Here is a 27,947-nt window from a genome sequence, read left to right as displayed (position 1 = left end):
GTGTTGTTAGCTGTGTGTTTAGGGTCATTATCCTGTTGCAACACATATGACATGCGACTGAGACCAACATTTCTGACACTGGGCAGCACATTTCTCTCTAGAATCCCTTGATAGTCTTGAGATTTCATTGTACCCTGCACAGATTCAAGACACCCTGTGCCAGATGTAGCAAAGCAGCCCCAGAACATAACAGAGCCTCCTCCATGTTTCACAGTAGGGACAGTGTCTTTTCTTGATATGTTTAATTTTTCCATATGTGAACATAGAGCTGATGTGCCTTGCCAAAAAATTCAATTTTTGTCTAAACTGTCCATAGGACACTCTCCCAGAATCTTTGTGGCTTTTCAACATGTAGTTTGGCAAATTCCAGTCTGGCTTTTTTATGGGTTTTTTTTCCAACAATGGTGTCCTCCTTGGTCGTCTCCCATGAAGTCCACTTTGGCTCAAATAACGACGGATGTAGCGATGTGACACTGATGTTCGTTAAGCTTGAAGTTAACCTTTAATCTCTGTAGCAGTTATTCTGGGCTTTTTTTGTTACCATTTGTATAATCAGTCTCTTTGATTTGTCATCAATTTTCCTCCTGCGGCCACGTCCAGAGAGGTTGGCTACAGTCCCATGGATCTTAAATATCTGAATAATACGTGCAACTGTAGTCACAGGAACATCAAGCTGCTTGGAGATGGTCTTATAACCTTTAACTTTAATATGCTTGTCTATAATTTTCTTTCTAATCTCCTGAGACCACTCTTTCCTTCGCTTCCTCAGGTCTATTTGAGTGTGGTACACACCATGTCACCAAACAGTACAGTGAGTATCTGTAGCCCTATATACAGGCCCACTGACTGATTACAAGATTGTAGACACCTGTGATGCTAATTAATGGACATACCTTGATTTAACATGTCCCTTTTGTCACATTATTTTCAGGGGTACCATCATTTCTGTCCAGGTCTGTTTCATGAGTTTTATTTTTTTAAAAAATCCTGTGAAACATGGCTGAAAAGCAATGTCAACTTTCATTTGTTCATTTGCATAGATTTTTTATTTATTATTACTTTTGTCAGATTCAAATTATTTCTGTGACCATTATGGGTTTTTCTTTCATTAAACGAGGGGTACCAACAATTTTGACCACGTGTGTAACAGTTCACACTATAGGGCTAAGTACACATGACCCAGATTTTACACACATTGTGGTGTGGATTGACTATCCGTTTGCAATGTGCTAAAAATCGAAATCTAATGAGAATGGAATTTCAACAACTCGATGCACACGCAATGGAAAATTTCTGCATGTACAACAAGCTCCACAACAGAAGTAAGCGTCCTGTCTTATTAACTTACAATTGGACTATTCCTAGCGTTAGTCTGCTATGAAGTGGCTATATAGCCACATTGCAGCTACAGTATTCAATGGACTTGGACTTTGCAGATAAACCCTTTGAGGGCTCACTTACAGCACTGCATACATCGGATAAGTGCTATCTGATTTTTTTTTTTTACCAGATATCACTACTACTAATGTTATACAATGGTGCAGTGCTGATGCCTGATTTTTTTTCCACTGCCAAAAACTGTCAGGAAAAAAATAGTATCATGCTGCAATTTGCCACTCCAATGAGATGAGACCCAATCAAGTTTTTGATTGCGTGGAATTCATCGGACTCCACCCAGATGACATCTGAGTGCTGTCCGATATCTGAGGACTCACACTGGAGAAGATGGAGACATTTTGATCTCCATCTTCTCCTCACCAGTGCTATGTATTTCTCATCTGAGTGAATCACACTATGCTGACATATCACTCGGATCAAACTCTGATCAGAGTTTGATCAGAGTGTCATTAGCATAATCAGCCTGATTCTCTTGGATAAGGAAATCTACAGGCATGTGACCCCAGCCTGAAATTTATTCTGATGTGTGCATATTCTCAAGTGCACAGTGTGAATGTAGTTCCTACAGTTCCATACTTTGGCTAGAAAATTGTTTAAAAGAACTGAGAGTCCTCAGTGGTTGATACCTTTTAATGGCTGACTGAACAGATGGTAATAATAGCAAGCTTTCGAGACTACTCAGGTCTCTTCTTCAGGCTCAATATAACACAAAATCTGAAGAGTCACATATACATACACAACAGGACATAGAATGGGGCAGTAAATAAAACAAGTTATGTGAAGCGGAACTATCAGTATGGCAAGAGGATAAACTGTTGTAGCCATAAATATTGCTGCAGTTCAGTGTGAAAGTTTTATTGTCCTCTGATTGGGGTCTGGTCCGGGCTGTCCCCGGATGGTCTGAGGAGCACATCTCTTATACCTGTATACTTTGGCTAGTTAGTCATATAGTAGCACATAATGTGATACTTCTCCCAAAATAAGCCATTTAATACTCAAGAAATGCCAAAAAATGTTTGGGAAGACCTAAATTGTCAACATAGTTAAACAGTACTCATATATATTGTACCATACCATGCCTACACAAAGCCAGCCTGTGAGTACTCTGAAATGCATTGCTCTCATAAGCTCACTACCTAGAATAACACACTTCTCCAACATGGCATACAGTGCCCACATTGACCAACACTAAAGTTAAAGCTTCATGGTTATTTTGACAGTAAAACTTGTTGCACAGCCAAAGTGTACTTGGTGTCACTATTGCAATGTAATACAAGTGAATTGTGACCCCATAATTACTGCAACTGTGACAAGTAGCAAACAATTTTGGTTGGACATCTTGTGACCTGTTTTTTGTGGTTGCAGTAACATTGGAGTCTCAATGCATGCCCATTCACTTGTATGGTCCTGCGAAGTAGCCACAACACCTAGCGAAAAGGGTGGATAGCAGTGTGAGCAGCCTCTTCTTACCTTAGTACTCCTGGTATCTCCAGTATTAGATCAGAAAGACGGTGGACAGCAGTGGGAGCAGTCTTTTCCTCCCCATTAAAAATGATTCGGATTTGTTCATTAAAGGTATATAGGATTTTTTTTATAATGATATTTCCTTTAGTTATTTATTACCTAATTTTTCCCAAATAACTCCTGTAAGTAAGAGATTGCTAGGCTGTTAAATTGCCTATTACGTATTTCCTACATTTAGTGTTCCTCTTCACTACAGTAATGCTAGACAACTATTACAGGAGACTAAAAAAATGTGATATAAATACATTGTAAAAATCTATGACCTCCCCTGATTTTACTGCTCTTTTCCTTTTTGTGTGGCATCACACCATTGTAAAGATATTCACATTTGTTGCTTTTGAAGCTCAGTATGTGAAAATTCTGTTTTGCAGTCCAACTTGGTGTTACTTCAGAGTCTTCTCTGTTCCTTCACCCTTCTTTTCCAGACACTGCAATTCATTATCACAAACTAATAGACGGGTCAATCAACTGCCGAGCTACTGTTGATAGCATCTGGGAGGGAAGAAAGCACACACACCCAGAAAAGACTCTGAAAAAAACAGGTGGACTGCAAAGCAGAGATTTCACATACTGCACTCCAGAAGAAACAAATGTGAACCTCTCTGCAATGAAGTGATTCAGCACAAAAAGAAAAAGAGCGGCAGAATCAGGGGATTTCAGGGATTTTTTTTTTTACAAGGTTAGCATTAGGTTAGCATCCCACCTACTATTATTTCCATTGATCAACCCAGATATCTAATTTGTTGTAGTTTTAAGAGAAACTATATTGCTAAGTGGTTAATTTTTCTTTTTATGACTAACAGGTCCCTGCTTTATGATATTTCTGAAAATCTACTCGATGCAGAGACTGATAACATTATGCATTTGGCGGAACCAGAGATTAAGAACATTCGCAAAATAAATGAAAAAGTAAGATATTAAGGATTTAAAAACACTTGTTTTAATACAATTCCATTCACATCTGCGTAAGAGCAGTGCACATGACAATAATATCTGGAAAAAGGCCCTCTACAATGCTTCAGTACTACAGATAAGCTCTGGCTTGTGTAACAGGTTTACACTTTGTAATATAATCACTGGCCTGCACATGTACAAATAAAATCTAAATAGCATAATAAAAAGTTGATATTAAACACGCATAGTTATATATTTTGTGAAAGTAGACACTTTGCAAATAGTCAAAATGCCACTCAGCGCTTTATACAAGCGAGCACCGTTGTGCAATTTTGTTTCAAAATATTTTTTTTTTTAAATGTATAAAAAGTGATGTTAGTGGCTAAAAGTGTGCTTTTCACAAGGAGTGATGGGAGTGACAGGAGAAAAAAACAATACACGATTTGTTACTCATTTTCTGTCCATTATGGTAACAATACATACTGTATGTGGTAGTAGTCTGATTGTTTCATTAGAACTACGTACATTTCCAGCCTTTTGTTAACCTTGTCCCAACTATATTGAGATGAGTTGCTGCCATCAATATCTAAATGAGTTCACTTTTTCACATAAAATGGAAAATTTCTAACTTTCAGCTTCTGTGTTCTATGTTCCATTGTGAATAAAATAGCGTTACAGAAGATTTCCAAATCATTGCATTTTTGTTTTATTTATGAAAGGGGGAGCCTGGTGATGGCCGGTACGGCTGCACTCCCCTTCCTTAATCTGAAGTTGTGCATGTGTTCTGCCCCAGCTGGGGGATTGCGACATTTACCGTATTTTTCAGATTATAAGATGTACTTTTCCTCCCAAAAACTTGGGAGGAAATGAGGGGTGCGTCTTAAAATCTGAATATAGCTTACCGGGAGGTGGAGAATTGGTGGGGGGCTGTCTGTGAGGCTCTCTGTGCGACCGGCCGGGTGCCTGTCTTTGCGAGCGGCCAGGTGCCTGTCGATGTGTGCGGGCGGCTGCCTCTCTGTGCGGGTAGTCTGCTGGCTGTCACTCTGTGCGGGCGGGCAGTCGACTGGCTGTTCGAACTCCGGTGCCTGTGTGGATTGCGGTGGCTGTGTTGGCAGCGGAAGCTGCGGTGGCTGTGCGGCGGATGTCCCAGATGGTCTGTCCGCGATCTGGGCTTCAAATGATGGTGCCCTGAGTCAGCGCCTGCGCATATGGAGCTGTTAGATGAAAGCGCCATCTGCACACGCGTCGCTCCGGGCACCATTTCTTTTTGCCGACAGAGCATCTGGGACACTCACCGTACCGGCCTGCTCTACCACACAACCACCGCAGCTTCCGCTGCCTGCACAGATCTGCCGCTGCCAGCTCTGACCCATTACTGCCAGCACTGACCCATCACTGCCAGCACTGACCCGCCGCTGCTGCCAGCCTCTGTCTCCTATGACCCTGTTCCACCACCGTTGCCACCCCTCCGGTAAGACAACACCGGAGTATAAAACGGACCCCATTTTTTTTTTTACCTTTTTTAGCTCTAAATTTGGGCTGCGTCTTATAATACGATGCCTTTTATAAAACGATAAATACGGTCCTTGCGTCTTCTGCAGCCCTTACGCCATCTCACCAATGGTCGTCGTCGGCCACGTAGCCAGATGACAAATCAAAAAGGCAACACAACAACAAACTTCATGACAGACAACTCCTGGACAGACATGGCCACTTTCCTTCTATGTTCCCGTTCTGCTGCCACTGTTCTGTTAGGTACTTTGCTGCCTAGCCCTCGCCCTGGGTATTAGCCCTCAAGCAGCCGAGTTTCACTTCTGCTTTTCCTGTTCTCTCAGCTTTGTGGCTTGCAGAGTCCTCAGGACACAAAGGAGGAGACCTCCCGATTCCCAGGCGGACCCCGAAACAGAGCACATTTGCCCCAGGAACCTCTCTGCAGAAGTAAACTTCCCGCTGGCCTGTCTGGCTAACCAACTCTCTGTCATTCCTCATGCTGTGCTCCAAGTCTCCTAGGTTACACTAAATCTTAACCCACATCTTTCTGTATTATTATTACTATGATTGGTTCCTGGCTATAACTTAATCTATACTATATCTGACTCGCCCACCACAGGGCTATGGGACACCCGGTGCCGGGCCGGACTAGTCCGGGGGTAGTCAGTGGTGGCGGGGCCGACTCCATGACCCTGGCGGGGTCAACTAATATGGCTTCAGTGGGGGTGGTGATTAATAATAAAGTTTTAGGTTATTCGTGACGCCACCTGTGGTTTGCGGCTATTAAGCCGCCGCTGCTGTATGGGGCCTCCGGGGCTGGTGTAATGGCAGCTTGGATGGTCCTGGTCCCCACAGGTGGAGCGGTATCCCGGGGCAACCGTTGGTGCTTGTAAGGGTCTATGAGGGTGTTGTAGATGGTGCAGTGCAGGTGAAATAACAGAGGCAACACCAGGGGGTGCAGTTTCAAGATGTTTACTCACAGTTCCTGGGTTGTAGCACACTGGTGCCTTTGGACTGCTGGAACCCCCTGTCAGGGACCTCCGCCGATCCCGGGTAGATCTGGGAATAAAAGCCGGTGCACCCTATTGTGTCCCTCTCTTTAGCTGTCTTCAAAGCCTTGCCTTTGCTGGATGAACCTGGCTTGGCCTCCCCTACAGGTTCTGGACAAGAGGGCTTGCCTAGCTGGAACTGTGCCCTCTTCCCAGGGGTTCTGCAGTGGGATGTGGCCCTGGGCGCTTGCAACCACCCTGGGCCTTGGTGTTCACCTTTGGAATTGACTTCTCTTCCTCCAGTTTTTAGGGACCGTTCCCCATGTGCAGCAGCTTGATCCCTCCACCCGGTGACTTGGTGGAACAGGCCACAAGCTTGAAAGCTGTGCAGTGGCCCTGGAATCCCTTCTGTGGTGTTCTGCTGTGGTGTCACCTGAGCCTATCTGGGCCTCAGGGTCTCCACCAGGAAGCGTCACTTTCTCTTGCTGTTTCTCTCCTTACTGCTCTCAGCTCTCCTCCTCACTTCACTCCTCTCAACAGACTGACTAAACTTGACCTTCCTGTCACTACTCTCCTCTCGGCTCGCTCCTCCCACCCAATTGCTAGGCCCCACCCACTGGGAGAAGGGATGGGTCTTATGCCCCCCCATCATACAGCATGGGGGTGGCTGCCACTATCCCCGGTCCCAAAATATGCCTAACAATGGGTGTAATGCAGATTTGCTTGTGGACCGGTGTTTACCCTCTTTCTTACCCAGGATGGGACATCGCACCTCTGGCTGGGGTGCAATGTTCCTGTGGCGACTGAAGTCTCAGGGGCGCCACATATCCTACTAAGCACTCTTGTAGATTAATACCTGTTACTCCTATATATGCTTACATGGCTCCCCAAATTGTGCCTCCCGCCTGACACAGCTATACATTAATCACACATGACAAACCACACATTATACACTAGAATACAGTAAAATACACCATGCAATAAAACAGTTAAAAAAATCATAGAATGGTAGAGCTGGAAGGGACCTCAAGGGTCATCGGGTCCAACCCCCTGCAGGCGCAGGTTTTCCTAAATCATCCCAGCTATATGTTTATCCAGTTTACGCTTGCAGATTTCCACTGATGAAGAGCTCACCACCTCCCGTGGTAGCCTGTTCCACTCCCTGACTGCCCTCACTGTCAGAAAGTTTTTCCTAATGTGTAATCTGTATCTCCTTCCTTTTATAGAATCAGCTTATTAAGCTTCAGCGCTAGGTGGCACTGAGCGCTACACACAGTCGGCTTTGCCATGTCGGGGAGAGACATCATCCTCCCGTAGCCATGCCACTCTGCATATATATCTAAAACACTTTTCATAAAACACAGTACATAGTAGGAGTGGGGAAATCCGACCACCTCTTACATTTTAGACAGTATCCCAACATTTTTGGAATTGGGGATGTATCTTTATGTAATATTAACATGGTTATCAAGGATTAGAAAAAAAGGGTTTACTTTTTGTTTTACTAAACAGCTAGTGATGAGCGAGTACCAAAAAGCTCGGGTGCTCGAGGCTCGGGCCGAGCATCCCAAGATACTCGTGTACTCGGCCCGAGCACCGAGACCAATGTTATCCTATGGGAGACCCGAGTATTTTTCTGAAATGACCCCCGGCAGCATGTAGAAACCCTAAAAATGTCACAAAAGTCTCAGAAGAGTGCTCAAATGACATGGCAACAGCATGGGGAAGACCCCTTGAAGCATTTATCACTCAAAAGTCACAGCTGTGAACAATTTTGTCCGAGTTTTACGCCATTTTTACGGACTCACCAGAAAACCTTCAAAATGACACCAAAATGAATTTTCATGGCGGAAATGTTAAGGGCACATACCCAATAGTGAGATAGAGCTAATGTATGTTACTTTTTGAGATTATTACATGAAAGATTTTACGTAAAAACATTGTGTGGCACTCCGATGTCCAAAACGCTTGTGCTTTTTACTAGCGATGTCGGTCATTTTTTTTTCATTCTATCTCCCGTCGGTCGGTCTCGCTCTGTCGGTCTTTCTCTGTCTTGTCTGTCCCCCTCTCACAGTCTGTCGGTCATTCTCCCTCCCTCTCTCTTACTTACCGTTCCCCGATCACTGCCGCGGCGCTGCACAGCTGTTCACTAAACTCCGGCGGCTTTTCCTCTTTTGAAAAAGCCGGCCGCTCATTAAACAATCTCGTATTCCCTGCTTTCCTGCTTTTCGGCGCCTATGATTGGTTGCAGTGAGACACGCCCCCACGCTGAGTGACAGGTGTCTCACTGCACCCAATCACAGCAGCCGGTGGGCGTGTCTATACTGTGCAGTGAAATAAATAATTAAATAATTTAAAAAAACAGCGTGCGGTCCCCCCAATTTTAATACCAGCCAGATAAAGCCATACGGCTGAAGGCTGGTATTCTCAGGATGGGGAGCTCCACGTTATGGGGAGCCCCCCAGCCTAACAATATCAGTCAGCAGCCGCCCAGAATTGCCGCATACATTAGATGCGACAGTTCTGGGACAGTACCCGGCTCTTCCCGATTTACCCTAGTGCGTTGGCAAATCGGGGTAATAAGGAGTTAATGGCAGCCCATAGCTGCCAATAAGTCCTAGATTAATCATGTCAGGCGTCTCCCCGAGATTCCTTCCATGATTAATCTGTAAATTACAGTTAAAAAACACACACACCCAAAAAATCCTTTATTAGAAATAAAAACCACTAACAAAGTCCCTCATCACCAATTTATTAACCCCGACAAACCCTCCATGTCCGGCGTAATCCACAGTCCTCCAGCGTCGCATCCAGCTGTGCTGCATGAAGGTGACAGGAGCTGCAGAATACACCGCCGCTCCTGTCAGCTTCACACAGCAACTGAAGACATCCGCGCGATCAGCTGAGCTGTCACTGAGGTTACCTGGATCCAGCGGTGGATGCAGCGGTGGCCGCGGGTAACCTCAGTGACAGCTCAGCTGATCGCGCTACTCACCACCGCACCGGTCAGCTCCACGCAGCAACTGAGGTGAGTATCGCGATCAGCTGAGCTGTCACTGAGGTTACCTGGATCCAGCGGTGGATGCAGCGGTGGCCGCGGGTAATCTCAGTGACAGCTCAGCTGATCGCGCTACTCACCGCCGCTCCGGTCAGCTCCACGCAGCAACTGAGGTGAGTATAGCAATCAGCTGAGCTGTCACTGAGGTTAATCACGGCCACCGCTGGATCCAGCGGTGGCCGTGAGTTACCTGACTGACAGCAGCTGATCGCGCTACTCACCTCAGTTGCTGTGTGAAGCTGACAGGAGCGGCGGTGTATTCTGCAGCTCCTGTCACCTGCATGCAGCAGAGCTGGACGCGACGCTGGAGGTCCGTGGATTACGCCGGACATGGAGAGCTTTGTCGGGGTTAATAAATTGGTGATGAGGGACTTTGTTATTGTTTTTTATTTCTAATAAAGGATTTTTCGTGTGTGTGTGTTTTTTTACTGTAATTTACAGATTAATCATGGAAGGTTTCTCGGGGAGACGCCTGACATGATTAATCTAGGACTAATTGGCAGCTATGGGCTGCCATTAACTCCTTATTACCCCGATTTGCCAACGCACTAGGGTAAATCGGGAAGAGCCGGGTACAGTCCCAGAACTGTCGCATATAATGTATGTGGCAATTCTGGGCGGCTGCTGACTGATATTGTTAGGCTGGGGGGCTCTCCATAACATGGGGCTCCCCATCCTGAGAATACCAGCCTTCAGCTGTATGGCTTTATCTGGCTGGTATTAAAATTGGGGGGACCGCACGCCGGTTTTTTAAAATTATTTATTTATTTATTTTAATGCACAGTATAGACACGCCAACCGGCTGCTGTGATTGGGTGCAGTGAGACACCTGTCAGTCAGCGTGGGGGCGTGTCTCACTGCAACCAATCATAGGCGCCTGTGGGCGGGGAAAGCAGGGAATATGAGATGGCTGTGTGCAGAGCACAGCGCGCCCGCCCGTATAAAGGCTCGGTCACGATGTGCGGGCCGGCCAATCACTGCAATTCCACAACTAACAGGGCTGTGGCATTGCAGTGGTTTGCCAGCCAATCCCTGCATGAGGGCTGGCTCTCAAAAGAGCGCCAACATGCAGGGATGAAGACCACGAGTACAGCACGAGTATCGCGAAATTACTCGGTACCCGCCGAGTAGCCCGAGTACAGTGATACTCGTGCGAGTACCGAGTAGTGACAAGCATACTCGCTCATCACTATAAACAGCACCAATTTTGCATTTTCCTTATTATCCTGATGAAGCCTATATGGGTGAAACATGTTCAGGGGTTCCTTCTCTATTTTAATAGTACCTCTTTCCTTTGGTCATTAGACAGTACAAAATAGAGTACAATCCCTGATGCTAGTTATAAAAATTGAGGCTATTGGAGCTGTACACCTAAGTAGCTACAATTAGGTAGATCTATCCACATGTATATTAAAGTTAAATAACTCAACTAACATAGCAATTTGACTGCTTGTTAAACATTATAAATAAAAGAAAAAAAAGAAAAAGAGGGTGCTCCTGTGTGCAAAAGTTAATTTCTCAGGTGTATCATATAGACTCACCTAGAGATGTTGTACTCCAGGTACAACACTGTTAAATATCTCCTCCTTGAGCAGTGCGTACCCAGCACCTTGATTTTTTTTTTTTTTTTCCTTGAACTCTATGTTAAACATTATAACTGAGATAGGACCAATAAGGAGCAGAGCGTAATTTTAATTTGTACTTTATCATATGATTTGCACTAGTTATTTTTAATTGAAAATAGATTATTTTTGCATTTAGCTGGATTTAATATATTACAGGTCAATCTTATTCACACTAGAAATGTAACTATACTGCCAAGTTTTCCTCTAGGGCTGGGGCCATACGGGGACTACTGCGATCCTTGCATGACACTCTGCTCACGCTGGCTTTGTGGCTGCTACAGTATGGCCTGTGAACCAAGACAGCAAAAGGGCTGAAACTATTCGTCAGCTCCGTCTTCCACCAATCATCGTGTGTGACTGAGACTGAGACAACAGACGTGATGATGTCATACTGTATATAGGGGGTGTGTGGGGGCTCATGCTGTATGTAAGAGGCTGTGAGTGAGCTCATACAGTATATAGAGTGATATCGGCATACCTAATTCTTCTCAACATTAAATGATACAGTTAATATCATATAAAATAAAAAAATAATTATTATGTAATATTAAATTGAGCAAAATTAATTTCAGCCTATTGGTTCAGCCCTCCACAACAGTTACAGTTTCTCATTTGGCCACTTGGAAAAATGAATGGTCCACCCCTGTCCTAGGGGATAATTGATGTTGCATTGCTAGCACATTTTTTCTACAATTCAAAAAACGATTTTAGCCTTTGTGTTACTAAGCCATAGGGTTTGTGGAGATGAATGTATAAATCGGACGGACGTGTGCTGTCCAACTTTTGATTGGATAGCACACGGACAGCACATTGACTCATGTTATTCAATAGAGCTTTTCAGAGGAACAGTTTTTTCTTTGTCCATCAGTCTGTGATAAAAAATTGCAGCATACACTACTTTCTTATAAAGGAGAAAAAGGAAAAAGGGGTAAACCCGCTCACCTGTTCCAGAGACCACTAGTTGGACCGTGCACGGAGGTATAGGTCGGCAAACCTAAGCAACAGTAATTGAAGGAGGATTTTTCCAGAAATCAGGTCCAAAATTGAATTTAAATAATACAAAAATTTTATTTCATGGTCATTAAAAAAAGTTCCATCATGACATCATGGTAAATTAGCTGGGAGTACGCGTTTTGAACATGTTGTTCGTAGTCTGTCTCTAATGAATGTGGACCGATAGATCTATTTAAAAGAATCCATGAAACCGGACATGAGATCAGAAAAGGGAGTTTCACAAAATTCACATGGGAAATCATCAGGAATAAATTATATACCACCATCAACATAATATACATGCATTACACATCAATATATATATAACATGTCTTTTTTAAAATTCATTCCTGAGGGGGCCCTAATTTCCATTGTAAAAATCCATTTTATTTCTTTGCAGCATAAGATGTCTTTGAGGTTTCCACCCCTTTTATGTAAACACACCTTTTCCATTGCATTCACTTGTAATGAATCCACATTACCTGCATGTATGTTGAGAAAATGTTGTGATGCCCCTGATAGCCCTCTGGTAGTAATATTATTGGCATCATAAATATGTTCAGATAACCTTTTTCTCAACGTACGTTTCGTGCTCCCTATGTACTGTAAGCTGCATTTGATACATGAAATTAAATAAATCACATTATTTCTCCCACAGTTGATCAGGGAATTAATAGCAAACTGAACAGAGCTGTTCAGAGGAACAATTTTTGTCTTTGTCCATCAGTCTGTGATAAAAAATTTCAGCATACACTACTTTCTTGTGCATATTAGATGAGAGTCAGCTATTGAAGTCTATGGGTTCGTAAAAAAATTGGATCCAACACAGAATATCTGTGTGGCATCCAATTTTTACAAATACTTTGCAAATATAAACTTAAGGAACTGTATTTGATCCTTTACATTTTAATGTAGATGTTAGGAAACAGACTCACGCCAAAGCTTCAGTAAGAAAAAGCACTGGAGTGTTTGAGAAGACTTTTAGAGGACAGGTCAAACCAATTGACAAAAATGTAAAATTATTTACATATTTATGGACTAATTTAACAAATTGCTGTTTTCTGATTTGTTTTATCACAAAGAAATGCATGATGATTGTTTTTTCTGAAATGGAGAAAAAAGGAAAATTAAGTGAAGATGATTTGGATACAGTGCATTCATATTTGGAAGCCATTCATCGAACAGATCTCTGTGAAAAAATAGAAAAGTTTAAAGACGAACAATGTAAGTATACGCTATGAATATATATTTAAATAAATTTAATCTGGTTTATGTTGCCATTTTCCAGGACCAATATATATTTTTTTATTTTTAATTAAATAGCTGTATGATAGTGTATCTTTTGCCTGCAGAGCTGTAGTTTTTTATGGGCAATATTTGCGGGGAAATATGACATTTTGATTGTTTTTATTGCATTTTTGCTATTTCAATATATTTTTTTAATTACATTTACTTTATGGGTTATATCATTTTATAGATTAGATTTTTATGGACTCCATTGTTCTGGATATGTTTATTATTTATTTAAATGGTGAAAAGGAGAAATACATTTTTTTATTATTTTTGCAACTTTTTTTTAAAATGTCTCAATCTCTTTAGCCTCTATTTGATTGCTACTATATACTGCAATGCTTTGATATTGCAGTGAAGAGTAAGGGCGGCTTTGCACGTTGCAACATCGCACGTGCGATGTCGGTGGGGTCAAATCGAAAGTGACGCACATCCGGCGTCACTTTCGACATTGTAGTGTGTAAATTCTAGATGATACGATTAACGAGCGCAAAATCGTCGTTATCGTATCATCGGTGTGTTCACCGACATTTCCATAATGCCGGTGCCGTGACAGGTACGTTGTTGTTCCTCGTCCCTGCGGCAGCACACATCGCTGTGTGTGAAGCCACTGGAGCGAGGAACATCACCTTACCTGCCACCGGCGGCTATGCGGAAGGAAGGTGGTGGGCGGGATGCTTACATCCTGCTCATCTCCGCCCCTCCGCTTCTAATGGCCGCCTGCCGTGTGACGTCGCACTGACGTTGTATGACCCGTCCCCTTAGGAAGGAGGCGGTTCGCCGGCCAGAGCGACGTCACGCACCAGGTGAGTGCATGTGAAGCTGCCGTAGCGATAATGTTCGCTACGGCAGCAATCACAAGATATCGCTGCTGCGACGGGGGCGGAGACTATCGCGTGCGACATTGCAGCATCGGCTTGCGATGTCGCAACGTGCAAAACCCGCCTAAAAATCAAGATCTCATATGAAGGCCATGTTGTGGCAGAGCTTTACTGGGGGTACTAAAATTGCTGTCATAAGGGTCTTTCTGTGGGCTTCTGGCGACCCACCGGGATCCTGAATAGCGTCTGGTGCCCCAACATGCTCATGTCACTTAAATACTGATATCTGACATTGACAGCAAGATATAAGTGGTAAATAGCAGCAATCACAGCTAGCTAAGGACACTGTTATAGGAGTAGTCCAGTCAAAATACAGTTTGACCCGGAACAAATTCCAAGAAAGCGTTTTATGTTTTTTTTTTACTATTATATGTGGGGAACAACATATTAAAAGTTTTCCAAAAACTGATCACCACAAAGGTCCTAACTATGACGTTATAAGACGATGACAGCCATCGCACTAAAAATAACGAATATTTCCCTATTTCAAAGCTGTAGCTGTAGGTTACAGAAGAGTTTGCATTTTTTATACTATATATTTTCATATAACAATTTTTATACAAAGTTTTAGGCCCCTTTCACATTGCATTTTTCCCTACGTCCACAGGTCCCGTCGGGGCATCCGTCCGGACCGCCCCTCCCCCACTCTGCAAAGCGTGCTCCGGACGCATGCGCCCGACAGGGCCATTCACTGTTATGGAGTGCACTGCGTTAGCGTGTGCTCTGTTTTGTGCCATTTTTTGCACATATACTTTTCTGCAGACGGACGCCCGAACGTACTCCTCTACGTTCGGGTGTCCGTCTGCAGAAACATATATGTGCAAAAAATGGCACAAAACAGAGCACACGCTAACACAGTGCGCTCCATAACAGTGAACGGCCCTGTCGGGCGCATGCGTCCGGAGCACGCCTTGCAGAGTGGGGGATGGGCGGTCCGGACGGATGCCCCGACGGGACCTGTGGACGTAGAGAAAAATGCAATGTGAAAGTAGCTTAATACTAACTACATGGACAGGCAAGGTCATGACGTCATCAATGACTTCATGACATACATGTACATTTCTAGAAATTATAGAATTAATACACAGTACATTTTAAGACCTACTTCATCACTGAATAACCATGTCAGGTCAATAGTCACTATTTTCATCATCACACACTGCTTCCTCACTCTTATTGTTACAATGCCCTTCTTGACATGGTCCGCATACCCGTGAACAGGTAAGTCCGTGTCTTTTGCAAGTGCACCGAAATGTACTACAACCACGAGAACAATTGCATTGAATTATTTTCAGAAGTGTTTCTGGCGCGGGTGAAGTATCCATCATCACTGGAGCTAGACTGTTGTTCTGCAATTCCCATCCCCATTCAGTAGTGTCCATGGCCTCACCATTGTCCATCCAAAGCATAACTTGGAGGTAACTCCGAAGGGCATGATACTTCATTGCAAAGGAGGTCGATGGCAGTCGTTCAGGTGTAACAAAGATTTTGGCTGAACCCAAGTTTTTGCAGAGAGTAGAATACCTCATTGCAGACAGATTGTCTCCAGGTTTGCCCCAGAACAATGCCACCATCGCTTTACACCCAGCATCTTCAATCTCAGCTATGTTTTTCTTAGGTGTGGAAAACATTTTGGCACAGCTATTTAAGGCCTCTTTCACACGTACGTGCCTCCGGTACGTATTTGGCATTTTTCTCACTTACCAGAGACACGTACACACGTAGACCTAGGTATTCCTATGGTTTTGGACACACGTTAGTATTTGCGCACGGAATGTGTGTTCGTTCTATACTTACGTGTGTCCGTGTGTTTCTCACGCCGACATGTCCATTTTCTCTCCGGCATTACGGGTGTCACACGGAACGCAAACGTGTCGCACGTAATACAAACGGACCACACCGATGTGTTCTGTGTGACACGTGGCGGAGAGAAGACATGTGTCTGTGAGAAAAAAAACCAAACCTTTACTCACCTTCTCCTGCCCTCCTGTCTCTGCCGCTGCTGTCACTTGCTTCCGACCGCTGCTCATTATGCTCATTGAATACTCACTTCACTGCAGCTGGAAGCAGCTGCAGCGGGGAGTCGTAGGACCGGAGACTGAAGATCAGCACCACGGACAGCGACGCCAGAGACAGGTGAGTTGAAAGTTCCCGTTCTCCGTGTGTTATCATGGATAACACACGGAGAACACACGTAACCCATAAACACGGATCATGGAGGACAAAACGCACCTCTGACACGTTCGTGAAAAACATGCACGGTTTTTCACGGATGTGTAAGAGAGGCCTAAAGGGGGATTTACACGCTACGACATCGCTAATGCGAAGTCGTTGGGGTCACGGAATAGGTGACGCACATCCGGCCGCATTAACGATGCCGTTGCGTGTGATACCTATGAGCGATTTTGCATCGTCGCAAAAACTTGCAAAATCGCTCATCAGGTGACATGGGGGTCCATTCTCAAATATCGGTACTGCAGCAGTAACGAAGTTGTTCCTCGTTCCTGTGGCAGCACACATCGCTCCGTGTGACACCGCAGGAACGAGGAAGCTGTTACGTCACCGCCGGAGTCTGCTCCAGCGACTTCTGCTCAGATCGCCAGGCGACGCCGTGTTCCTGCCGTGGATGGTGCTCGTGATGGGAGAGCAGTCGATGCCAGCGGCACCAGTGGGCGCAGGCTCCGATCATCCACTGGGCTGGGTTAGCTTGGGATCTGCAGTACCGATGGCTGACTGTGGGTGGCATGTGTCTTCCAGCTGAAGTTGCCAGCATTCAGCTACAGCCAATGGGAATACACCACACCCTTCTTATTTCCCCTCCTGTCACATGATCACTGCCAGATATAGTTCTGATTTTCCTGGCTCCTGTTACGTCCTATTCTGTTGGTGATTCCTGTGTTGACTTCTGCGTGTTTTTGACTACCCTTCTGCCTACTGTTTTTGTACCTTGCTCCCCGACCCGGATCAGACCTCTGCTACGTTTGCTGACTACGTCACTGCCTGTCGATTCTGTCCCTGTTCCGCAATTCCTGGTTTGACCCTGCCTGACTACTACTCTCATCGGACTGCAGCCTTCCACAGGTAGTGATCTCCAGGGTCCTGTGTAATTCCAAATCCCTGTATAGGGGTTAAAGAGTTTCAGGGTCCTACTTGGTGAGTGGCTTCCCTCTAGCCTCCCCTTTACAGCCCATCTGAGTCTGTGGATCCAAGCAGGCATTACAGAAGCTCTCCTTACCTGCCTCCCGGCCGCTATGTGGAGAGAAGGAGGTGGGCGGGATGTTACGTCCCGCTCATCTCCGCCCCTCCGCTTCTATTGGGCGGCGGTTCAGTGACGCAGCTGTGATGTTGCTGTGGCGCTGAACGAACCGCCCCCCTTAGAAAGGAGGCGGTTCGCCGGTCACAGCGACGTCGCCGGGCAGGTAAGTAGTGTGACGGGTCTGGGCGATGTTGTACGGCACGGGCAGCGATTTGCCCGTGTCGCACAACAGATGGGGGCGGGTACCCATGCTAGCGATATCGGTACCGATATCGCAGCGTGTAAAGCCCGCTTTAGACAGAGTCTCCCTTCAAAACTTTGTGAAGACCGAGTTTTTTTTCCGATTCCAAAAACCGCGGAAGTGGTATCGCAACCCGTGAATGCATGCAGGAACAGAAGACTGCTGCAGACATGGTTTCCCAGGAACTTCTTCACAACCTTAATGTCTTATACTGTTGCAGGACTCCCTTTATCTGAGTAGAAATAAAGCTGAAACGAGATTGATAAGAGACTGTTTGTTCTCCACATTCAAAAGGAAGTCCTCCTTTTTCCCGACAAATTTTGTTCCTTCAGCAATGTTTACTTTGTTACTTGTTCGATTGTTTCTTTGGTCTTCCAATGCAACCATCAAATACTATCGTAGCCTTACCATAGTGCTTTACTGTGAAAGATGCATAGTCTTCCGTGATTGAACAATATGTCTTTCCTTCTGACCACTTCAGTCGACGGAGAAGAGAACCTCCGTCAAGAACATAATGTTCCACTTCTGGTACATCCTTGAGTACTGCGTCATCTGAACTCTGTTCTTTTATAGCAGCCATCAGTTGTGCTTTGTTTGGTTTGCGTAAGAGATGTTTTGCCTCAAAGAGGGATGGTGGGTATGGTGAAAGTTCATAGGCCATCACCTCATCAAGGGAAATATCAGCAGTTTGAGACACCACAAGAAACCTTTGGAACAAAAGAGCGGGGTCTATTGTTTTGTCCTTAGCAATGTCAATTGCCTCACTGGATGCCAGGGTCTTGGCTTTCATTGACCGCTTGTATTTAACTGAAAACAGTGATTGACCCTCCATTGTTGCCACTATTTCTCTGCCAATGGTGAACAGGTTATGGAAATTCACATCCTTATTTGCATTGACACCGGTGATAATGTTGCAAAGAGACACTTCATCAGAGAAAAGTGAAAAGGTCTCGAGTTTATCTGCAATTTTCTCCAGGTTTTCACAATCTCTTCTCGTCCTTGATGCTCTTGCCTCCTTGTGTTGTTCACTGGTGAAAAAGCTCTGGCGAGTGAAACCCTGCATTGCATCACTGTAGGAAGAGGACACTGGCACAGACAGAGTCCACAATGCCCTCTGATGTTCGGACATTCCACTTCCTCTGGTGAGTCCTCCTGCAGTTTTTAGGGAGCTCATCAGAGCTTGCTTGATGACTAGGTCGCAACCCAGGCCTGCCCAGTACTGATCAGTATGCCTTTGTTACGGGGGGCTGTCTGATAATAAAACCTAAAGGAATGTCAGACAGTCAGGGTCCACCGTGCAAAGACTCTGCTGCAGACTATGGCAGAGGATAAGGGGTATATAAGTGTGCCACTGTAAAAAATAATAGCACAAGTGCAGAGTGCAATACCTCTGTTAAACTCACAGAGGAATATAATTAGAAAATAAAGCAATTCCTCCCTTACTTGGAGGGTGTGTGGAATGGTCTCTGTTAAAGATCACAGAGACAAAAGCAGTGAGTGGGAAATGGCACCTACCTAGGTCCGTTCCTCTAGTGACGGACAACAGCGTAAGCCGCACAAAGCTCCTACCTGCGTTCGCTCCACTAGTGTGCAAGGACACGAACCACTAGATATGGCACCTGCCTAGGTCCGCTCTTCTAGTGGTGCAAAAGAGACGGACAGCAGCATAAGCCGCACAAAGCTCCTACCTCTGTTCGCTCCCCTAGTGTGCGAGGATACGAACTACTGCCAGACGCAGTATAAGGAACGTTACCCTAGCAGCAACGTCCACCTACGAGTAGAATCACAAGGCCCAGCCTGACCATGTGCCTCAGGCACCTACCTATGTCCGCTCCACTAAGAGGTAAGGATACGGACTGCAGCCGAAGCTGTAAGGTATAAGAACGCTACCCTGCCGGTAGCGCTCACCTAACATAGACAGAGAGATGCCTAGAGGGACGTGCACAGGGTGTCTACCCTCATGCATGAACCAAGAGGACTGAGCGCCGGGCGGCGTGCGTCAGGGTCTTATATAGACTCTGTGCCTCATCCAAGATGGAGGACACCAGAGCCAATCCACTGCCAGAATGACAGCAATGACGTCACGCTGGCCTATCACCGAGCAAAGCGTCATAAGCACATGACCAGCGACCAATCGGCATAGAAGGTGTCAGAGACATGTGACCACGTGTCACAAGCACATGACCAGTGGCCAATCAGCTTAGAAGGTGTCAGAGACATGTGACCTCGTGTCAGCGATGATGTCACCCGCACATGTGCAATGGCTCCAAGATAGGACTTAGTCTCCAGCGCTTGCACATGTGCAGTAGCAAGAAATCCGGACATAGTCTCCAGAGCCACAGCAACCGTAACAGCCTTACAACATGCAAGCCATTCATAAATCGTTAAATATTAAATATAATAATAGTAGTAATTGTAAAAGAAATATGATAGACACTGAAAGGCGAGTCGCCTTAACATTTTACAGCTTTGGCGGCCATATTCTTTGACATCACATTTGGACCCTTTGTGGTAACCCTATCTTGGTAAACTTTTAGTATGTTTTTCCCTACATGTAATACTACCAAAAAAAACAATATGCTTTCTTGGAATTTGTTCAGGGTAAAGGATTTTTTTTTCGTATTTTGACTGGACTAGAGGCAGAAGCTGACTGTGCAGCACATCCGGCACTTGATCTGCGTGGAGCAGGCTCAGCTCCTCAGCCTGCTCCACGGCATAATAGCACATCATGGAATGGGAAAGGGTTAAAATTAACTAATTTCAAATCTGCTCTAACATTGAAAGATAGAACATACAGTGTACATGTTTTATACGTACATATTTCATTATAATACATTTTTAAAAGGATGTGGACAGGGATATAGCAAAGTACTGTATTTTTCGGACCATAAGACGCACTTTTTTCCCCCCAAATGTTGGGGGAAAGTGGGGGGTGCGTCTTATGGTCTGAATATATGGCTGCGGGGAATGTGGGTGCTGCGGTGGAGCGGGTCATCGGGGGCACGAGCAGGCTGTAGCAGCCTGCCATGACCACGTGGGCCCACTCATTTAATATGCACGCCCATCTTCCCGCCCATCTCTCAGCGCAGAAGCCTTCACTGACAGGTGGGCGGGGTGATGGGTGAGGGATAAACAGCCGGCCCACATGATCACCCCTGGCAACTACAGCCTGGAGTGATCATGTGCGGCTGTATTCACTGCCCCCCGCACATCATCATCAGTGCAGGGGGCAGTGAATCAGTACACATTGCTTACCGTTCCCCTGCAGCATCACGATCTCCTCCTGTCTGTGGCGGTCAGCTGACTTGCGTGGAGACTAGTGGCGCACACAGCGATGACGTCATCGCTGTGCACACGTGTCCACACGCAGCCGCCGGCACAGACCGGAGGATATCGCGATGCTGCAGGGGAATGGGGATGGCTCCACTCAGCGGCGCTGCCGCTGACATAGACGGTAAGAGGAGCGCTGCTGCAGGGAGTGAGGTGAGGTAAGGTGAGTATGAACGTTTATTTTTTTTTATGTGCCACAGGATGCGGCCATACACCAGGATGATGGGGGTATATGAGCAGGATAGGGGTTTATTATGAACAGCATGTGGAGTATATGAGCAGGCTGGGGAGTATATGAGCAGGCTGGGGAGTATATGAGCAGGCTGGGGAGTATATAAGCAGGCTGGGGAGTATATGGGCAGGCTGGGGAGTATATGAGCAGGATGGGGAGTATATGAGCAGGCTGGGGAGTATATGAGCAAAACATTGCCCCATAACAGTGTCAGCAGCAGATCCTCACCCCATAAGTGTGTCATGACCACATTTTTTGCTTAAAATTTTATTTTCCTATTCTCCTTCTCTAAAACCAGGGTGCGTCTTATAGTCCGGTGTGTCTTATAGTCCGAAAAATACGGTAGATCGCTAATACAAAGCTTTCTGTTACTTTTAATTATTTTAATGATTTTTATCGCTCTAAAGGATTTACACCTTGTGATTTTTTTTTTTTTTGTTTTTTTTTGTAGAAGCTTATCTTGTTTCTAGGCTTACGCTTAATAGCATGATCCAATTTTCATTGTGGTACACAAAAAACACTGGCTGACATTGGATGAGAATAATGTAGTTCCAGTTTAACCCCTTCATGACATTTGACTTACCTATACAACATGGTTGGATAGGGTTTCCCAACCAATGACATAAAGGTACATCATGGTGATCGCAAGGGTACAGTAGCTGTGCTCACATGATCGCTGCTGGGAGTTCTTCTGATAGGCAATCTTGGGCTGTGACAGCCAGGGACAGGAAAAAAAAACGCCATGGTTTTCAACATCCCTTGCTTGAAAAACATGTCAGTTTTGCTTGAATTTAAAATACCTTGTGTGCACATACTCTTATGTTTTCCAGTTTTGGAAACCCATTCCATGCATTGTTTGTTTGCTTCATTCACTCTTCCCAGGCCTGCTGTTGTCTGCAGCGCTGATGTCACATCACAATGACAGTGCTGCAACCAATCAAGAAGCTCAGCAGCTAACTGACTGGGTACAGCGTTGTTGATGTGATGTCAGAGATGTAAACAATTATAGACACCAGAAGGAACAGCAGTTTGTATTTTTTTATAACAAAAAGGACGCATTAGACATCAAGAGGATGTGAGCAGTCAGCGTCATTTAAGGGGTGCTCACATGAATACATCACTAGAACGAACAGTCAGCACACTACCTCTCTATATAATATACCCTCAAACACTACCTCTATATAATATACCTGCACACTGCCTCTTTATATAATATACCCCCAACACTGCCTCTATGTAATATACTCCCACACTGTCTCTCTTCATAATACCCCCCACACTGCCTTTCTCAAAAATATTGTTCCCCCTCCCTCACACACACACACACACACACACACACACACACTGCCCCCACTGTCTCTCGCAAAGCTGTGTCTCTTTCACAAATGTTGCCCCATTATGTGCCCTAATGCCCTCCTCACTCAAAGTGATTACACATATTATATTCGGTTCTTTCATGGAGCATTTTACGCTGGCCAACGTGTCTCTGTGGTGCCCACAGCAGTGTGATGACATCAGCAAAGTGCTGATCTCATAACGCTGTTGCACATCGAGGCCCAGTCCTGGCACTATCACTGATCAAATGTATTTACGTCTGATAGATGCAAACACATTTGATTAGGAAGGAGGGAGCTGTGGTCACCGCCATTCTCCTCAGCAGTGTGTATGCTGGGCAGCATTGCCTTGTGCACATGATTGCACTGCATAGCAGGGCTGGTGTGGCACAGCGTGCTGCCCCATGGTCCTGCAGCTATCAGTGATGCTACTGCATGCAAGGCAAATTAATGCTGCATGGTGCGCACACTGCTGAGGAAAGCGGCGGTGATGGGAGATTGGAGATTGAGCGGCCCACTACAGGGAAAGGCCCTTCTGGCATTTGCCAGAATTACCCTATGGCCAGTCCGGCCCTGGACTGAATTCAGGAACACAGATTCATTAGGACAATCCCATTTTTGGTATTCACACCTATTCCCAGAACAAAGGTACCATGAACGCTACTCTGCTTACTCCATTCACTTCCATGTGCATTATCCTAGGAAGCATACTCAGCTGTATCCCTGACCCCAATAGAAGTGAATGAAGACAGATGCAAATGTGCAGCCAGCTCTCTATTCATTACCTGCACCGAAGATGTGATCAATGGTCTTTTCACCATATAGGACAGAGTGTAGGAATCCTTGTTTGGTGATTGGTATGGATCCCTGAGTTGCAATCTGCATCTACCCGACATAATTGTCCATGTCTAAACATCAAATATTCCTTTAATATGATGTATAGTAAAATCCTCTGTGAATGCTAATGTTTCATGAGTGAATTTACTTTTCCCATCATACAGATAATCAAAGGCTAGATCTCGACTCAAAATTACAGAAAATGGCTATTCAAGGTATGTATATACAGAGACAAACCATAAGTAGACAGATTTTCAGAAAGTGGAGCATATTTATTATTGAAAGTGTGCCAGTCATTAAGCAAAATTGCCCCAAAAAAACTGACCATACTTACAGTAAGAAATGTTTATGATTTTCTTTTCGTGAGACCGAATGTTTTATTTAGACTGCCGCAACACTTTCATTTTGTAGTGTACGTGGCTTCATTGTTTTAGACATATGTATGAACTGTTTAGAATAAATTTTAATGCCAAAAAATGGCGCACTTTATACCAAGCACAAAGTGGTAAGTTTTTTAACCCCTTAGCACAAAATGATGTACATGTACCTTAGAGTTGGGGTCACTGTGTGTGAAGGGGGCTCAGGAGCTAAGGTCCATTCACATATAGTATAAGCTAAGAACTGACCTCCGATTGCTGCTTTTAAGTATTTACATACTGCTGTCAATCTCTGACAGTGACAATTAAATGGAACAGTCACATTGACCCCCTATGAGGCAATCATAAAGCACTGATCAGTTAACATGCAGATGGAGGCCTACTGAACGTTCAGGCACGCTCTGGTTCTGGTGCCACCGCTGCTGTTGGGGAGCACCTGGGGGCGATGGGATAGCAGCTGGATGTTAACCCCTCCGTGGGTAGGGATGGTTGCGCTGGGGCTCAGTGTCCAGAACATGGGTAGTGTTGTAGGTTGGAGATGGCCGGACCGGGCAATGTTGGTGTACTCACTGTGGAATAATTACACACAAGTCTGTTGATAAACCAAAGTGTCAGTGGCCGGCTGCCGCGTCCGGGTGTACTCGGGTCCAACACCCGTGCTGGTGTAGCGATGTCCCTTCCTCCGCCACTCTGTAATTTTCCTCACATTTGGACGACTCCATCTGGAACGGGGAAGTCCACTCCCAGTGTATTTTGGTTGGAAGACGTGTGCCTGCGAAAACTGACCCTTGGGATTTCAGTGGGTGTTTGCGGATACCCTATCCCCCGCGGTGGGCTGCCGTTTCACTCTATTTGGGCTTAACTTCTGGAGCTAGGCCTAAAACCTGCTACCGGCCTCGTGAATCAGAGAAGGGGCTTGCAACCGTCTTCTAACTAGGGTCCAGGTACCCCGCCTGTGCTTGGTTTCCAGACCGGATCTCCGCTGTCGGTACCGGCGGGCTCCAACCCTGTCCCAGTCCACTCTGGATTTTCCGTGACCATATTCCCGTCACCTTTGGACACAGTCTACTGCTTGCCACCTAGCCAGTAGACAAGGGCCAGTACCCTGTCTACCCTCCACTAGGCTCAGCTTTTTTCTCTGACAATCTGTCACTGTCACTCCACTCCACTTGACCTCCAACTTCAAACTCAAAACTGATCTGACTTGTTCCTGCCCCCGGATCCTCAAAACCCCTAGGTGGGCGCTCCCAATCCGCCTGGTCCTGCCTACTGGCGTGCCCTTCTTACCCTGGGGGGGTGGCTAGGGTATTGTGGCTGATAGAACCTTGTATGGAATGGTGTTATGTGGGGTGTAGTACACTTCTGTGACCACCTGGCGGCGCCAGGGCGTCACACATACACAATCTAAAAAGACACATATGCATGTTTTTCTCACTATCTGACATGAAATCAGAATAAACCTTTGCCATTTTAGGTCAATTAGGAACCAAAATTATTTAGATTTGCAAAATGCCAGAATAATGAGAGCGAGAGAATATTTTAAGGTATTTTTATTACTTTTTGCAAAGACAAAAGTTTACATACAGAAAGATTACTATACTTTTAAACCATATGGGAAATCCCATATGATGATGTCATGGCTTTGGAAGCTTCTGATAGGTTTATTGACAATATCTGAGTTAATTAGAGACACACCTGTGGATGTATTTTTTTTTAAAACATCTTTTTTATTCAAATTTTTAAACATAACAAAAAAATTAAACAGTCAATCCCATGGTCAAATAGTAAACATCAGAATACACGAGATTGATTTGTTCGTCTGTGGATGTATTTTAATGCACACCTGAAACACACTGCTTCTTGTTGTAGCATCATGAGAAAGTCAATAGAAATCAGCCAAGATCTCAGGAAGACAACTGTGGACTTGTACAAGTCTGGTTCATCCTTGGGTGCAATTTACAGATACCTGAAGGCGCCTTGTTTATCTGTACAAACAATTATATGCAAGTACAAACAAGAGAGGAATGTCCAGCAATCATACCGCTCAGGAAGGAGATGGGTTCTGTCTACCAGAGGTGAACATGCTTTGTTCAGACATGTGCATATCAACCCAAGAACTAAAACAAAAGACCTTGTGAAGATGCTGACGGAAGCTGGTAAGATTGTGTCATTATCCACAGTGAAAAAAGTGCTCTATTAACATGGGCTGAAAGGCCACTCTGCCAGGAATAAGTCATTACTCCAATTGAACCATAACAAGCCAGAATAATGTTTGCAAATGCACACAGGAGGAAAGACCTTAATTTTTGGAAACATGTCCTGTGGTCTGACCAAACTAAAATTTAACTTTTTTAGCCATAATGACCATCGTTACTTTGAAGAAAAAAAGGTGTTGGTATATGCAACAGATGAGGATTTCTTTGTCTGTGTAAAGGAGGACTTAATGCTGATCTAACAGTAGATGGCAAAGTTGTATAAAGATTCCTTACTCACTATATTGTAAAAAGTCTTCTTCTTCCTGGTTTTGGTTTCTCTTCCTGATGCAGTGCTGTATGACTGTGCATATTTTTACCTCATGTTCTGAGAAGTAAAAAGCTTGTTATCCCATGTAATCTGCTCTGTGAACTTTCTTCTGCAACTGGGAAGCTAGAAGCTGTGCAACAGGTTAAGATCCCAGACACCAAGATCCCAGGCAACCAAGATCACAGGCACCCAATATCCCAGGCACCCAAAGATCCCAGGCACCGAAGATCCCAGACATCCAGGACACCAGAAAGCTCAGCAAGACCCTGGTGAATGCAGAAGAATTCTTCAGAACAATTCTCTCCAAAACAAGTAAGACAAGTTAAAGATGATGAGTAGCACAGAGCTAAAACTCGCAGTAGCTAAGTTGAATAATGAGAACTATCAGTTATGGAAGTTGAAAGTGAAAATGTTATTGTTAAAGATGATTTATCGGAAGTAATCACTACAGATAGACCCAATGATAATAATCAGTCATAGGATAAGAATAATAGAGAAGCAAGAGCTACTATCAGCCTATCAGTGGAAGATTCTCAATTAATCCACATAAGAAATGAGGATACAGAACAGGGAATGTGGGAGACATTAAGAAAGCTACATGAAAGACCCAGCTTAAATCACAAGATATTTTTCTGCTAAGAAGCTTTACAGCATGAGACTGAGTGTAGACAATGACATGCAGAAGCATATATTCTCTATGATGGAAGTGCTATCACAGCTGAGATCAATTGGTGAAGATATTGAGGAAAGCAATGTAGCAGCAATATTATTGTGCAGTTTACCGGATTCATACACTGCTTTAATAAATGCACTAGAGACAAGACCTGAAACAGACATCACATTAGAGTTTGTAAAGACCAGACTCATAGATGAATATCAAAGAAGGAAAGAGCAAACAAATAATTCTACTGAAAAAGATGGTGGAAATGCTCTTAAAGCTACAGCATCAAAGATACTCTATAATTAAGAGACAAGAGAATGTTTCAGATGTAAGAAAAAGGGACATTTAAAGAAAGACTGTACTATATGGAAAGCAATTACACCATGAAGAGAATACACAGAAGGTGAAAAACACAATTTATGAGTCATGGGTAAATAATTGGAATGGCACATTTAAAGTAACTGATAAGAAATCATCATCAGGTTGGTTTATTGACTGAGGAGCAACAAGTCATATAACAAGTAATAAAAGTTTCTTTACTGAACTTGATTTAAATAAGAAGGAAGCCATTTATCTTGCAGATGGGAGCAAAATAACTGCGGAAGGTATTGGACAAGGAATGCTAAACTGTTCTAATAAGTTTGGGCATGATTCAAAAATACTTGTACAGGATGTGTTATATGTTCCAGGATTAGAAGGAGGATTGTTATCTGTAAAACATCTAACAGCTAAAGAACTTACTGTAAAATTCAAAGATGATGAATGTACAATTCTAGCGGGAAATAAGATGATAACCAATGTCAAGGCAGATGAACAATTATATCATCTAGACACATTAAAGGAACAGATGAAGTTGTGTACCCATGATCACAAGAATTGTATTCACATGTGGCATAGATGTCTAGGACATAGACATCCTGAAAGTATAATGGAGCTATAAAAGAAAGAATTGACAAAGGATCTATTGATATCTGATTGCTCAATTACCTTAAAGCCTGCTTTACACACTTCAA

The 27,947-nt window shown here is 44.4% G+C and overlaps 1 protein-coding gene across 1 annotated transcript in view; it reads left to right on the top strand.

The window, feature by feature from the left end:
- LOC142245979 (caspase-8-like) overlaps positions 1-27,947 on the top strand; it is a 121,274-nt gene that overhangs the window by 30,333 nt on the left and 62,994 nt on the right. The window contains exons 3-5 of the mRNA XM_075318986.1: positions 3,726-3,831; positions 13,055-13,196; positions 23,538-23,588. Coding sequence (XP_075175101.1) covers positions 3,726-3,831; positions 13,055-13,196; positions 23,538-23,588 — 299 coding nt within the window. The remainder of the gene's footprint in view (positions 1-3,725; positions 3,832-13,054; positions 13,197-23,537; positions 23,589-27,947) is intronic.

Source organism: Anomaloglossus baeobatrachus, chromosome 7, assembly GCF_048569485.1.
Source record: "Anomaloglossus baeobatrachus isolate aAnoBae1 chromosome 7, aAnoBae1.hap1, whole genome shotgun sequence".
Classification (NCBI taxonomy): Eukaryota; Metazoa; Chordata; class Amphibia; order Anura; family Aromobatidae; genus Anomaloglossus; species Anomaloglossus baeobatrachus.
Note: the sequence above shows the minus strand (reverse complement) of the source record. Positions and strands in the feature narration are given on the sequence as shown.